Source organism: Dromaius novaehollandiae, chromosome W (genome assembly GCF_036370855.1).
Source record: "Dromaius novaehollandiae isolate bDroNov1 chromosome W, bDroNov1.hap1, whole genome shotgun sequence".
Lineage (NCBI taxonomy): Eukaryota > Metazoa > Chordata > Aves > Casuariiformes > Dromaiidae > Dromaius > Dromaius novaehollandiae.
Genome location: NC_088130.1, coordinates 51,059,253 through 51,074,597, shown reverse-complemented (window position 1 = coordinate 51,074,597; position 15,345 = coordinate 51,059,253). Strand labels below are relative to the sequence as shown.

The following is a 15,345-nucleotide window of genomic DNA, read 5'->3' as shown; positions in this document are numbered from 1 at the left end:
CCAAATCTGGATAGTTCCTAATTTCTCCACAATATAGGTTGCAGAACGTATAATCAGATTTAGCAATCTTTTTCACTGTTTGTTTGCTGCTTAGTGAATTTTGACACTTGTTTAAATGAAATGATGTGATCAGGATTCCACAGAACATGTAATTTTTGGAGAAGGGGATTGTAAAATTTGGTCTGAAAAAATGGCTGCTCAGAGTGTAAAAGAGACAAAGTTCAGCTTGATTCTGAGCCTTCATTGAAACTCTTTATTAAGCAGAAAAAAACTTGTTATGAAAGCTTTTAAGAAACAAACAGAATGACATTGTCATTTTTTAGTCCTCTTTCACAATGTAACTGCATTCCAGGTGAAATGCGCATCAGGTCTTCATTAATGCACTTTTTAAAATGGAAAGAGTCAAACAGCTCAAATGGCAGTTTCATATATATATGTATGCATATAAATATATATAAAAAAGTATGCATATATATACATACATATATTTGTGTGTGTGTGTATAAATCTTCTGATGCATTATCTACCTTTATCATAATCTTCAAATTGATCTCTTTGTATTGACAGAATAATTCATTCCTGAAGGAAGTAATGTCTGAGGATAAAACCATAGGTGGCTTGGAAGATGTAAGTGTTTTGGAACCCTGTTTTCCTGAAGAACATGAAGACTCACTACTAATGAATCGTGAAAACCATGTTTCAGAATATACTGATACTAATACAAAAGACATGATTAATGGAGATAAAACGATACCATATAATGAAGAACATGAAGCTGCCAAGCATCTTTCACCATCCATGCCTTATACAATTTCTGACCAAGATTTCAGAAGTCAAGTGCTTTCAAATTTGATACCAGCCAAGCAAATTCAACCCATAGAAATGCTGGAAGATGATTTACATGAATCCCAACATACTTCACATCAAAATGAAGAAAATAAGGAAGAAGCTTTAAACCTCTCAGATCTCAATGAAAAAGCAGTGTTCAATCCATACCTTAAAAATTCTGTTAATACAAGGGAATTTCTCGTTTCTGAGAACTTGCCAGAACACAGTAAGAATGAACCCAAAAGCCAGTCAACTGCCATATCTCCTTTTCAACAAAATGTTGTAGGACAATCCTATGTAACACTGGACGTGGTTAGGCTGGCCACAGCTCATTAGCATGAGAAACCTTTCTCCCCTTGTGAGATTTATCCTGGCAGTGCTGCCTTTTCCATATTCATGTGTTCTAACCTGGATGATCTCTGTTACTCTGGGTGAAATTACCCCATTCTTTTGAAAGGCTGTGAAGTAACTAATGCACTGCATTTATACCTGTGAAAGTTCACTTCAACTGTTGTTTCTTTTACCTGTTAGATGTATAAGAAATGATGCAGAGGAGTCAGCTTTTTTATTTCTTCTTAGTTCTCCCATATTAGTTTATTAAAACAAGCTGATCTTTCCTGTGAGAACATCCAGCAGTGCAAGTAGCTCACCAATTTCCCTCCAGGTGACTGGTAGCTGAGCACTGTTGGGGCACAATGTACTTATCTGAGCAGAGCCAGGGTCTGCCAAATCCTTCCTTGAAGTTAAATGAAGTAGAACTACTTTCCTACTCTTCTTTCCTCCAATTGTTTGATTTTGGATTTTCTGTAGTGTTCCTCCTATTTGGCAAGTAATTAGTAGATTGCAGTCATCATCTTGTTGTATCCTGGCTCCTGAGTTAACAGTTGGCTCAAGTTTTCCTATCTTTTGTTGAGAAGATATTTGTCATGTATATGTTATTGACTTATCTACATTTTCAAAAAGGTAGGCTTCTGCTGGCTTTCTTGCTTCCTTCCCCTCATCTCTTGTTTTTAAATCTGTATTTTGTGCGGATTTTCATGTCTCCTCTTCATTTTCTACTTACAGCTGTTTACTGCAGGATATCTTATCTTAGTGTTTCTTCGCCTCTAATTTATTCTAGCTTCAGACTGTTTTTCCCAGTTGAGGTTTTGGTATTTTTAACTGGGGAAAAAAAAATCAGCTAAATATAGCATCTTATGCTGGGATAAGCACTGAATTTATATTTAGGGAAGTCTTTCTCCTTTAAGTATTGAAAAAACACTACAAAACATCTGCAAAATATCCAAAGATGTCCTCTAACTGATTTAGAACTAGAGGTTTCTACAGGAAGGCTGTAAGTTCTGAGTCATAAAACTACTTGCAGTTTGTTCTATGCAGCAAATGAACATGTTAATTAAGCAGGAAACTCTCAGTCTGATTTTTTTCAGCAGAAAAGAGGCTATTACTGTAAAATTATCACCAAAAATATTTATTATATTGAATGACAGATTAAAAAGAGATGTATTCAACTCTGAATAAAAAAATGTTAAAATGGTGCATTAGGTGTGGTATGTGCCTGGCAATAAAGTCATTTTTAGACTTTAATCTATTTTGGCAGTATGTGAAGGTTTGACATAATTGGTCTTGTTTGTGCATAACTGCAGGCTTGTTTTGGGGAGAAAAGGTACCACTCATGGGGATGGAAAAAGGAGAGAATGAGAACAGGCAATGATGGCTTTTCCTTCTGGTCAGGGAAAGGAATGGGAGAAGGGAGAATCCATTGTTCAGCATAAATTAAGCTGAATCTTACTCAGAATGTGTTGGCTGTTACTAAGACAGGGTGAAGTTTGCATTCAGACAAAAACGCTACATGAGTCGCTTGAAAGTGCCTTCTGCTTTACAGCAATGTTTCCTTATTTTCCAAGAAATGATAAGAAAGCTATTGCCGCAAACGTTTTGTACAGCAGCACTGATTCCGCATCCTTCCCCGACAAGGTCTTTAGATCACCTTCCCAACCGTGGTGCTATAAGCCAAAATGTTTGATTGTTCTTCCTTCCTTAGATAAGTCATGCTCTGAAATAACCATAGGGATGCAGATTCACCTTTGCCAGTGCTCCTGCTGCTTCACTCACTTTTGAATTTTCTTACAGCTACATTGCCATTTCTTAGGGCTCAGAAGTCACTGACTCAGTCACAGCTCTTTTTTTCCTCTTAAATTTCAGTATTTGTTCTAATATCACAAGATTTAAAAGGAAACACAGAGATGTTTTAGTGGACCTATCTAAGAATTGTTTAGCAACCATAGGAAAGGTGCACGCTCTGAGTTGTGTCAAGTAAAAAAAATAAAAAAACGTAACCTTTAAGTGGTCACTAGAAAGTAGGCTTTCTTGTTGGCTGGTTTGCACAGGGTCTTTCTGTAACATCTAGCTTCTGGAGGGCAAGAAGCTGCTTTTCTATCCCATTTCATTTTCTTCTTTATTGCTATCCTGCTTTTTTTCTCCTTACTACTTGTTTCCTCCCCTGTTACTTTGAGAAAGAGTAATGCAATAAATGGGCTCAGTATATCCCAGCATTTAGGGTGGCCTTTTGCCCATGTTCTGGAATGTGAGCTTCTTGGTCTTGGTTTGTTTTGTGTTCAGAGCTGTACTCTTTCTGACTTTTCACAATTTGTCTTTCAAACTAATGCTGTGAACCAAGAAAAAAAAAGATGAGAGCACGTGGAAAAGTTTATTAGGTATGTTGAGGATTAACGTACAGTGGATTAAAAGAAAAAAAGATGAAAGATATTTCTGATGCCGAGAACATCTGTGTATCAAGTTGTACTGAATATCCCATTTGGCTATTTTAGATATTTAGGTTTACTTAGAAATGTGACTTTATTTTGAGAGGGAGCCACAAACATTGTATATTTGGGCAGTTGTTCCAGTTTTGTGATGTGAGGTGGCAATGGCATGTTGGGCATTACAATAATTTAACTCTTGGTAATTTTTTCTAGAAGGATACCTGGTACAATTATCCCTAGAGACCTTTTTTTCTAGATTTCATTCCATTTGAGAATCACTGATATTAAGAATATAAAAAATGCTAATCTCCACCCTTCCCTCAGCAGTTTGAAATGCAGAAAATGAATCAAGTGTCTGGATCCTTGTGAGATAGATAGATACCAGCTTATAGCATAATTTCAGTAAGGTCTTCATTTATCTTGGTAATTGTCATTCTTCTGTATATCATACAATTCCTCTTTAGACCTTAGGACTCTGCAAATTAGTAGTAGGGTTTTTTTTTCACCTATCAGATTTTTAGCTAAATTAAATATTTGATCTTGTTACCTGTATTCACATCTAGTTCCCCAGAATTTCATATTCTTTCAGCTGGAATCCCACAAACTTTGGTATAACAAATTAACCTATTACAGGCAGATTCCTCCCCCCAATATAACCTAAGATATTGCTGTGCTCTTCTTGTCTTTAAAATTGCCCCAAAAGAGGAATATATACTAGTGCTTAATGGAGCGGAAAGGAGAAACCTGGAAGCTTTCCTGCTCCAGTTAGTACTTTCTTGCTCAGTGCATGCTCCTCCACAGATGATGCAGTCACTGCTAAAAAGCTGCCACAGATAGCTTGGCAATGGCTTTGCGCCAGCTGGTACTATAAGTCAAATATTTATCTTGCCACAGAGTGTATTTCATTGGAGATAGCATGTTTATCTCTTCCTATTCTGGAAAAATGGGTTTATAATAAACAGATCTGTCCAAGATAGTTGGTCACTTTTCAAGATAGATGTTTCATCTTCTATTCACATGAGTAAACACTAACATAGAAGAGTTGCATCTCTAGTTCTGGTTTGGTATCTCTTGTAATAGAGGTCAATGTTTGCATGCAATAGATCCCTAATCTGAGTACAGAGTGTGTGTGTGTGTCTCATGGCTTCTGTTCCTGGCTCAGCAAATGGATTCCTGTCACCTTTGCAAAGTTGTTTCAGCAGTCCTGCTACAATTTTTTTTTCCAGTTTTGCACAGTGATGCCATAAGGCTTCATGTCTGTCTGTTGCTTTGAGATTTAACACTGCAAGATGCGATTTAGATAGAATTCACTCTGTTTATTCTCCAAGACAGACATGAACTTGAAAATTTGCTAAAACTCAAAATTTGATCCTTGTAGATACACCAGTGCACACCACTTGTAAATACAAAAAATGAATTTTGAACTATCATGGTTGTTTTTAATGTTTGACACATTCCTGTTTTGCTTGTTCTTAGCTTCTTGCCAGCCTAGTTGTAAAATGCTTGTACAGGCATTTTAGATTTTTTTTTTTTTCTTTTTGCCTCACCACTGGTTATTAGTTTCAGACTTTATGTGAATGCTTTTGTGTTGAGAGATTTCACAATTTATGTACAAATGCTTGTGTGCACTCAAATGATCCGTATGAGAAAACTCAGGCATCCTTGTTGTGAGAACAAAGAATCACAACATATGCAATGGAAAGTGCGTTGTGCTATGTATGTGCACCATACCATTTTCCAGTGTGCTGAACATTCACAGGTGAGGAAAGTTCAGATGCTGGATTCACAGTGTATGCGTTCTTCAGAGTTTGTGCGGGCAGAGTACCTCTGGATGGAGACTTTCAAGAAGAGAACTTGAGGTGGCCCCATTGCTGCTGCAAGTTAGTGTAGCTCTGGCAGTAGTGATGCAACTATGCAGATAGTATCACCTATATTGACTACTCAACTGCATTCTCAGTCCAGTGCCAACCAGCGCTTGAGTAGCGTGGATAATTAAGAAGCTTAAAACACAGGCAGGTTCAAGTCCTGAACTACAGTTGGAGCATAGGTGTATCTTCCAGTGCTCCCATGGAACAGATACTACTATAGTCAGTAATAAGATAATCATTTTAAATGCTGGGTGACGGCAGCTATGATGGGTAAGGCAACTGTCATGGTCATGTTGTGGCCATATTTGTGAACACAAAGATCATGTGGCAGTAGTGTTTGGCTATGTTTCATACATTGCAAAATGTTGCTCTGAAGGGCTGGAGGAACAAATGCTAGAGATCATATTATGTTTTAAACAAGTATCGATTTGAATTAGTGTTTTGAGTTGCTCCACTCTGTTTTCAAGTCGACTGCAAAAGTAGTGGAAGACTCATTTTGCTGCTCTGTGTTAATATTTGCCATGTTAATACCAGGAAGCAGGGATGTAGCCTCAGTGTTGGTAAGTCTTGAGCCCTTACGGGCTCAATATGAGCTTATCTTAAGTTCCAGTAGTTGTTGCCTCCCAGCAACACAGAAATAGAATGTACAATGGTCAAAATCACTTCTTGTGGTGTCCTCATCTTATGATTATTCATCATTTATCAGAAAATGTGCTTTTGCACCACATGCCATTGTCTTAAAGATAGGGCTTTTGTCCCATGTGCAAAGATCATGTTGGGTAAACGAAGCCAACAAAAAAATTGTGTTCTTTTTATAGTACAAACTGTTCTTAGCCATAATGCTTATCAGGCCTGTTTATTACCAAAATGTTAATTCTGTACTCTTTTCAAGTATTTAGTCTTTGCAGTTTTGCTGCTTGATAAAAATTCTTCTTTCAGTACTTGACATAATTGTAACTATTCTAATGAACTTCTGTTCCTTGAAGTAATTTGCCTGATCTCTTCCTGGGCTTTTTTGTGCTTAGTTTGTTCTTTCCTTTCGCAGGGGAAATAACCACTGCACTGCCACGTCACTATTTAATTCAAACTATTGCATTATCTGGTTCTTTTGAATTCAGAATATGAAAAGGAGCAGTGACAATCCAAAAGTTGGAAGAGATGTTTGAGTAAAATGTTCTTTTGTGAAATGTGATATTTTTTAAATGGTAAAATAGCAAAGTATTAACTAAAACAGATGTGTATGTGATATAGATTTGTTCTCCAAACTCTGTTGAAAACAGGATACTTGCAAATACAGAGTAGGTATTCATGCTGTGGTATGCTCTCCTTTCTTCAGTTACTAAAGACAGCTGCTTCTAGAAACTGCTGTCCACTGAAAGGAAGGGGAATAGTTTAAATCCTGTCATTAAAGTAACTTGTTTAAGTTTCTCTGAGATGTTTAGTACTTCAGGGCTCAGGGACACGGTCTAGATGCCATAGCTTAATACTGTCTGCTTCTCTGGTCCTTCGTGGAGCAGTAGCAGGTTATTTAGGGGAGCTTTGCCAGTGGTGAGGCGAGTAGAGGGTTACATCACCTCTCACTGGCTGAGAGCTGAGGATGTTGAGAAAGTTAGTGTAGTTCAGCTGATGCCCAGTAATTTAGGTGCCCGTAACCAAGAACTAAGGTTCCCGTAACTCCGTCTAAGCCTGGAGTGAGCTTGTGTTCTCCCAGTGCAAGCAGTCAAACTGTGCCATAGTATCGTGGTTTATATTTCCAAAGTGTGTTAACATCAGCAAGTGATACAGAGTAATTAAGTCAACACCTTCAAGTTTGAATGTCTGCCGTCAGCACTTTTCTCAGCCCCTTACATTGTGTTGATTTACAAGCATTGCCTAGTCTTGAAACTGAGTTTATAGTGCTTTACCGTTGCTAAAACTGCGTTGAGCCAACTTTTATGCTTATTGATATTTCAATGTCTGCGCTTTCAGCTCTAGACAGCTGAAGTTTTGAAGGGAATACTTATTTCTCAGAAAAGCAGCCTTATTTAGATTTTCTGGGTCTATCGTTACTATCCTCAGAGTGTAGTGCTGTCCTATCCAAAGGTAAGATCTACACTGTTTTCACTGTTATATAAAAAGTCTAATGGAGTTTGCAGAAGTAATACATTTTGTAATCATGGAAAGATTATGAAATGGTATTCAGAAATGTCAGAGTGCATGAGAATAAGATTAAAATCAAGGTAAATGCTCTGGGATGCCCACGTGGAACATAACTGAACTAAAAACAATACCTTATTCTGAAAGGAGACCTTGAAAGATTTTCTGAAATGAAACGATAGCAATTTATATTACAACGTAACAGAAATACAAGAAATACCTTCTTACTCTTAATTCTTACAAGTGAACACAGCACACTTCTGGAATCAGTCTTTTCATGGTGGATGTTTCCTGAGTCTGGGACATGGGCTTTAGGCTGTATTTCTGTTACTCTCTGTAGTTCAAGCAATTAGCTGATTTTTGGAGCCTGGAGGGGTTTTAGTTTTTGTTTCCTTTACTTGTTTGTTTGTTTGTTTCCTTTTTGGAGTAGAAACTGATGCTAGAGTCAGTAGTTTTTGAGATGCAAACTTTTTTGATTTTTAAAAAACGTGTTTACAAGATCCCCTGAACATGCAAAAGAACAGCAGAGGACAGTGTCTTTAATTTTAAAGCTTTTTTCTAACTAGCATACTTCCCAGAAACTCTTATATCCAGCTGCCTTCATAGTTTGCTGCCTTCACTGACTGCTTCTTTCTCCCATGGGCTTTACAGTTCCCTCAAACACTCTCCCTGCATTCGCTTCATCTCCAGCGAATTTTATTCATCTACGTAGCTTGGATCACCAATAGGCCCCGAGTCCAGCTTATATTTTGGGAATGCATCTATTTCTGCTTTTGCTTTTCTTCTTCAAGGGCTCAGTTGCTTTTCACTTCTCTTGACAAGACAGAATCTGCTGTTCTTGAGCTTCAACAAGATTTCGCCCTGTCCGCATCACTTTGCTTTGGTGTGTGGTGAGACGCAGGAAGTAAGAGCAAATCATTTCTGGTGAATGTGGACTCAGTTTAGATTTTGCTGATTTTTTTTCACCTCTTTTTCTGTACACACTGCCAGTTCTCTGTCTGGAAGTACTGTTTTGATCAAAGCGAAGGATGATCCTGAATATAAGCTGAGCAGGTGCCAATTGTTCTGGTATACTGTGGTGGGGGGAGACATTTGATCTTGAATAGAGACCCTGTCCTTTCTCCCTCTTCCATCCTTCACCCTCCCCTTGCATGTTCCCGTTGCCCTAGCCCTGGGCTCCCAGCTGTGCCTCCCTGCAGGGTCTGTCCCTCCCTCCACAGTCCAGCTTCCCTGGTGCTGTGAAGCAAGCACAGAAACCTTTGTCCTGCATGGGGCATGGGTGCTGCCAAGCAGTTGATCTAATGCATCCTTTATCTCGGGGGGGGGGGGGGAGGGGGCAACTTCCAAGCATGAATATAAAGTAAAATTCAAATTTATAATGAAGTACATTTTTAGGGTGGATTTCCTTTGCTTTATATTCTGATAAAGAACTTTTTTCCTAATTATAACAGTATATAGTTGCTGTAGGTAGTGTGACTATAACTTAGAAAAAAGACAGCTTCACATGTCTCTTCGTGTCGACCAATTTTTCCAACAAGCTTCTCCATGCAGTCCTTCCACATTGCATAGAAAATTTGCCCATCCTTTCCTAAGCAGTATGTTAAATTATCATTGCTGTATTGATAAAGTTGCCACTGCACATTGCAATACTTTAGCATCCCAGAACTGTATCCTGTGCCTGGTTGGTCACATTCCTGCTGCACTTCTTGCCTGCACTGGAATGCACCTGGCAGCAAAAGCTGGAAAACGTTTGCTCTGAATGGTTTGAGCTACTCGGGGAACACTGTCATGGTCCATGTTGCGAGTGCTCTGCTGGCTCTGAGTGCTGTTGATCAGTTATAATTTTCTCATGCCATCTACTTCTGTTACTGTCTTGATGCAAAACTACCGAACAAGTTATTGTGATGCTATCTACGGTTTGGATTTTTACTAGTAGGTCCACTAGTCTGTAGATGTGGCCCAAGTTCGTGCTGTTAGTTTAAGGTAAAAGTGAGGTAACTCACTTCTCACTAAAGGTGGGCTGGCTATGTCGCATCTAATGTGGGCAAAAGCATATAGATAGGGGCAGCTTCTGGGGAATCCTTCATGTGCCACTGCTTGCCTCCTGGTAACTGGGTTTTGTTGCCATGTCCTCAGATAAATTCTTGGATGCTTTTTCTCTAATTTGTGCATGTTCTGCTCCCATTCCTTCAGCTTAGTCTTGTAGTGATGGGGATATAGGCACACATGCACAAGTGCACATGTGTGTAAACACATATGTGTTTGTGTATATGTGTGTATATATATACATGTATATACGCACGCTTATGGTAGGGCCAAGTTTATCCTGAATTTCTTCCTGGACAGAAACACTTGTAGCATGATGGGTTTTTCTCTCTAGCTTTTGTGAATAAGTCTGTTTCATTGCCTTTAAAGGAGTTTGTGTTCACCATCAGTGTTTCCATGTTGGTATTTTTATCTGCGTTACTCCACTTCTTGTACTGAGTCTGATCTTTGTCTTTAGGCTACTTTTAAATAATTTGATTGTCACTTTTCTGCATGCTTGTATTGTGATTCATTTTGCTTTTGTGTACAGATCTATATCTACCACAGTAACAAAAGATTGTGTATATTATGTGAAAAGTAGCAGACTTCTGTTGAACCTCTTGTACTGAAATGGCATGAATTTACTACCAAATAAATAAAATTAATAGGCTCCCTGATACAGACAGACAGAAGTGTTATGACCTATGGGAATAGTTATTATTTTTACTTAAAGGAGGAAGACAACCAGCAAAAAGGTAAGTAAGAATCACTTTGAAATAGGAAACCAAAACTACATATATCAGGTCTTACAAAAATCAGCACTCAAGAAATCTGCGCCAGAATGTTGAACTATTTACAAATGACTTTGAAAACCTTGTATTTCAGCTTGGTTGTATGTATGTACCCAATACATTACACCCCGCCATGGCATGTGCGGCAGATGCAGGTGTAGCGGAGACTAACCGAATGCACCATGCCTTGAGAAGGCTCCAGAGGCACTTGCTTTTGTGCTGGGGCTAACAAAATTATTTGTCTGCGAAAAGTGTTTGTCTGAGAACTGCCTTGGAGAGGAAGGTGGGGACGTGAAGAGGAAGTGGCTCCTTTCTGCCCATAGGATGGGGTGGAGCAGAGCAGAGCGCGGCACGGAGGCCATCTGTAGCTCCGGTGCAGAAGGGAAGGAGGGAGCAGACCTGCGGCCAGGCCAGGCTGCGGAGCACCGCCGACCCCTGCGCTCACGGTCGGGCGAGTTGGCAACAAGGCCCAGGTTGCGGTGTTCGGCGTTTGCAGCTTTCACTTGACAGTTTTGTGACTTTTTTCTTGGAAGGGAATTTATCTGAAGGAGGAGGTGGGGGACTCTCAACGTGTCAATACTGGCCAGGGCTTTGCAGAGGTGCTGAGGGAAAAGGGTCCCTGGTTCAGAGTGAGAAGTGCGCAAACTAGGGACTCTCTGAATTACTGGGTTGGGGGGAGCACGTGGACCAGGAGGGCTAAGGAGGAAGATGGGCAGGGTCAGTATCCGTGTGCTCTCGTGGGAGACGGCACATCCTCACCCAAGGCTGCCTTAAGGGGAGAGGAGCAAGTAAAGCTATGGTGTGCGTGGCTGTAGGGCGCAGAGGCTGGCTGTGCCAGCACGGAGCTGCAGTCACGGGGCCAGGCCTGCAGCAGATGCGTGTGAAGCTGTAAGTGGTTGCGCAGCCTTGCTGGAAATCAAATCCCTCCGCGGATTTCTGGGGCTGAGGGCAGTGCTGTGGCATAAACTCCTACTTGACTAGGCTCAGTCACGAGAGCCTTGTAGGAGCTACAACAGCTGCTCATGCTCTAGGAGGTGCCTCGCTTTCCTCCCTTGACTTCTCTGTTGTCCCAGATGCCAGTAGGTGAAGTCTCTTTATCAGCTGCCAGCCCACCGCTCTGCTACAGGCAATCAGGGTAGCTAGCTGTGCCTGTTATGTCGTTTGACTTAACTGTAAGTCTAAGTAACCGCATAAATGGCAGTAGGAGTACATTTTAAGGCTTATTACTATTGTCCCAATAAGGAAAAATTTATCTTAGTGCTAATCCTTTCCTAAACAGCATGTTCACGTTGTCCATAACCCAGTCTTGCACTGGCGACAGAGCGGCTGTGTGCACTGAGTTGGCCTTGGCAGTTCTTTAATGCGCACAGAGCTGTGCAGGGTCTTTCTCCCTTGTTAGGCTTTCTCAAAGCAGGGGAAAAAGCTGCTTCCGTTCAAGCAGGAAGAATTGCTGCCACAGGTCTGGTCCAGAAATGGTCTTTGTGAGCTCAGTGTGTTCCCAAAGTGCATGAGAATCTATATTACTAACATATGAGGGTCAGCGTTAAGTGCAGTGACTCAGGCTGTAGCAATGCATGAGAATAGGCGTCCTATTGGCAAACCATATCATAGCCATCAGTCCCACAGGGACAAGGAACCAGTAATCCTGGCCTGTTTTGTGTGGACTAGCTATTGTAGGGCCCCTGACAGATAGGAACATGTGCCGAAAGCTGTGAGAGATGGGCCTGCCTGGGAGCACAGCAGGCACTGGGCCTGCTGACTGGTCTGGATTTAGTGGCCCACTCAGGCTTGTAATGAGAGTGAAAGACAACATGGTGATCTCTTGCTATTGATGGCAGAGGCAGGAGAGAGACGTCAAGGGGATGTTAAGTAATCAGCAAAGAAATATTAAAAAACCCCCATGAGTAATTTGGGAGTGGGAAGGGGCTGGAACTGGGCTGGAGTAGTCACCCTGTCTGGATGTTAAATGTGACATAATGCTGCCATCTCCTGGCACGGCCACAGGTGGGCTGAACGCGCCCTTGCGTGAGGAAGCCTGGCGGGATGCTCCTGGGCTGGAGCCAAGCTGTGCTGGCCTGGGCAGCTGGCTGTGCTCAGCAGGAGTGAGACCCTGCAGGTCCCAGGAGCGAATCTGGCAGGTTAGGAGCAGGACTGTGCTGTGCTGCTTTTAAGCCTGGTACTGAGAGCAGGGCTCTGCAGTGCTCCGGATGATGCCCAGGGTCCTGCCTGCAGCCCACAGCACTGGAGTGCTCCCTTCCTGCTTCCAGTTAACTGCACCAGCACATCACTGCCTTTCAGCTGCAGCCTAGAGGTACTGAGTGCCTGTGGCACCTACAGTGTGAAGTAGCAGATCAGAGCTACTTTTTTGAGGATCTGTGTTGGGTTTTGATGGCCAGGATCTGCTGCAAAAAGTTGTGTGATCACAACCGAGGGCAGTGCCAGAAGCTTGTTGAGCACCGGCTGAGGGCTGGAGCAGGCCACGGTCAATCCGTGATCCATCCGCTCCTGCAGAGCTGTTCCTAGGCCTTCTGGTTTCACTTAATGAAACCTGACGCTTGCCGCTGAAGCCAGCTCTGTGTGACTTATGGATCATCATAAAAGGAAAGCCAGCGCAATGCTTAGGGCATTAGCATACAATGTGTTTCCATTTTGCAGGCAAGCTTGGACTCAAATTACTTGCTCTTAATTTCATCCAGTACCTCCCTGTTTGCTCATTGTGCTCCCTTCCCCTCTACTGTGGCAGCAGTGACTGGCAGCAGATGAGTGCAACTTGTATCAGAGCTTGCTGTTTTCTTCAGCCTAGTCCATGCTCTGCTTCGTGTGTTCAAAACTATATGTTGTTGGAGAGGAAGACAAAAACAGCTTTGCAGGACTTCGAGTCTGTTTCTCACGGTAACTCTCTTCATAGCTGGGAGAAGAGGAGGAGGCTGGAGAGGATAACCACTAACACTGCAGTGTGTATGCATATATACACCCCGAGGCATCCAGTTCAGCCTTCTGATAAGTTTTTTTCAGCTCTGCTTTTCCCTCTGCTGTCCCTCACAGGGAGCAATAGATCAGGTGAGGTCTTGCAGTGAGGGCTCAGGCTGGAATATAAGAGCGCCTCTACGGCTGAACTAGGAATTTTTTCATTTGTGTAGCCTAGCTATTTGCAGGGAGGGGTATTTTGGATTTGCTAGTTATTTCATGGTAGTTGGAGACTGCTGGGAAGACAGGAAGGAGATGGTGCCACTGTACCATAAACAAACAGTATATATGCCAGGAGAATGCATGGAAGATGTTTTTTGCAGACAAGTTTAATGTTACTCTGATTATCAATGGTCAAAATAAACCAGTGTTTCCTCCCTGCTCACAGGACTCCAAACACATCACTAGATGTGTGGGGTGAGAGGGCATGTCTAAATGTCTGTTTTAATCACCACTAGCTGTGGCTTGTGCTGTGTTGCTGCGGTGTTTGTCATTTATGAGGCAGCTCAGCATTTGTCAATCTCTTGCATTTGGTTAGCTGCTTCCACAGCTTTTCTGGGGCCCTGTTGGAGCAGGGCCATGGGGATGAATAGCTCTTCCATGGAACCTGGCAGGCTTCTGCTGGCCTGATGTACAAACTACAGAAGTATGTGTTTCCTGTGGAAAGCACAGCATTCCCGTCATTCACTGTCCAGGCCAATTTCCTTTGTTTATTTTAACTGTTACAGGAAGTTACTTTGTGCTGTCAGAATCGAGAAGTTCAATGAAGATAAAGCTGCTGACGCCTCTTCTGCATACACTTCTCCATACAGTTGTCAAGTGCAACTGTGTTAACTGCTGTGCCTGGTCAACAGCTCTGACCTTAGGTGAGGAAGAAGTACAAAAGATGTTCTTGTAGAAATTTAAGGTCCTGTATATGAAATAGCAATTAAGAAAACTGCAGAGTGAACTAAAAATGTTGAGTGCTGAAATTATCTGTGAAAAAGGTATATAGTATTAGATTTGCATGTGATTTTGCACTGATGTATTAACCTGCTTGTTATGTCCTGGGATCACTGCTGTGGCAGGGAAAGAAATGATTCTTGATGCTGAGGGATACACACAATGCACGGGTGTGATTCTGCCCTTGTTAAACGCTTTGCAGTCTACAAAAAACAGAATTTTAGCTGGGAGGGAGAAGCTGTCTTTTCTCAGTTGCTGCCCTCGAAGCCTTACTGATGTGTGCATCTTCTGACCATCAGAAGCTCTGACTGTGCTTTCTCAGCCACTGAAATGTAAAGCTATGAGGGTTCTCCATCCCTTGGAAATAGAAGAAGCAAAGTCCAGTGAGACTAAGGCTAATGTTAGAAGTAGCCAGAACTTCTTTCTTGGAAATAAGTCTGCATGAGTAGACTGGACTGCCCATTATATGCTCAACCTTGGTGCTGTAATTTTTCTTAGAACTGATTTTTTTTGGCACTCTTCTTCCCAATTTTGTCAGACACAAGCAAGCTTGCCTGGAATGCGATTCTTCAAACTGCTGTTTTCAAACTGCTGAGCAACAGTCAGACAGGGCCACCCTTCTTCCAAGAAGTGCTGGTTATCACGAGAACAAGAACACAGAAAATATATATACATTTAGCAGCAGTAGGAATGGAGCTACTTGCCTGGGACAGTAATCTATCTAAGCACCCTGGCTGCAGACATTTGCAACTGACACCTATGACAAAGTGATTTAAAATAAAGAGAAGGATTGAAAAGAGTTTGCCTGCTGCTGAAATTCCCCACTATATCCAAATAGGTATCTAACTTGTCTGTGTGTGTGTGTGTGTGTGTGTGTGTGTGTGTGTGTGTGTGTGTATTTTTGAGACAAAAGCACTATGTATTAAAGCTGTCTCACCTTTTGCCTTGGTGTTCTGTGGTCACTTCTTTCTCTGGGAATGTTTCTTAATTGCTTGCCTATTAGGCAGTGCCCAGACTCTACTCCTT

General features: G+C 41.6%; 1 protein-coding gene and 1 long non-coding RNA gene across 4 annotated transcripts in view; both read left to right on the top strand.

Annotated features, from left to right (window-relative positions):
* LOC135324167 (interleukin-31 receptor subunit alpha-like) overlaps positions 1-10,302 on the top strand; it is a 41,992-nt gene extending 31,690 nt beyond the window's left edge. For all 3 annotated transcript variants that reach the window (XM_064499832.1, XM_064499833.1, XM_064499831.1), the window contains one exon: positions 568-10,302. In XM_064499832.1, the coding sequence (XP_064355902.1) occupies positions 568-1,164 (597 nt within the window). In that variant the 3' untranslated portion in view covers positions 1,165-10,302. The remainder of the gene's footprint in view (positions 1-567) is intronic.
* A 2,753-nt stretch (positions 10,303-13,055) lies between these two features.
* On the top strand, positions 13,056-15,140 carry LOC135324378 (uncharacterized). The gene is made up of 3 exons (XR_010385719.1): positions 13,056-13,302; positions 14,106-14,243; positions 14,858-15,140. It is a non-coding gene; the product is annotated as an uncharacterized LOC135324378 (long non-coding RNA).
* The last annotated feature ends 205 nt before the right edge of the window (positions 15,141-15,345 follow it).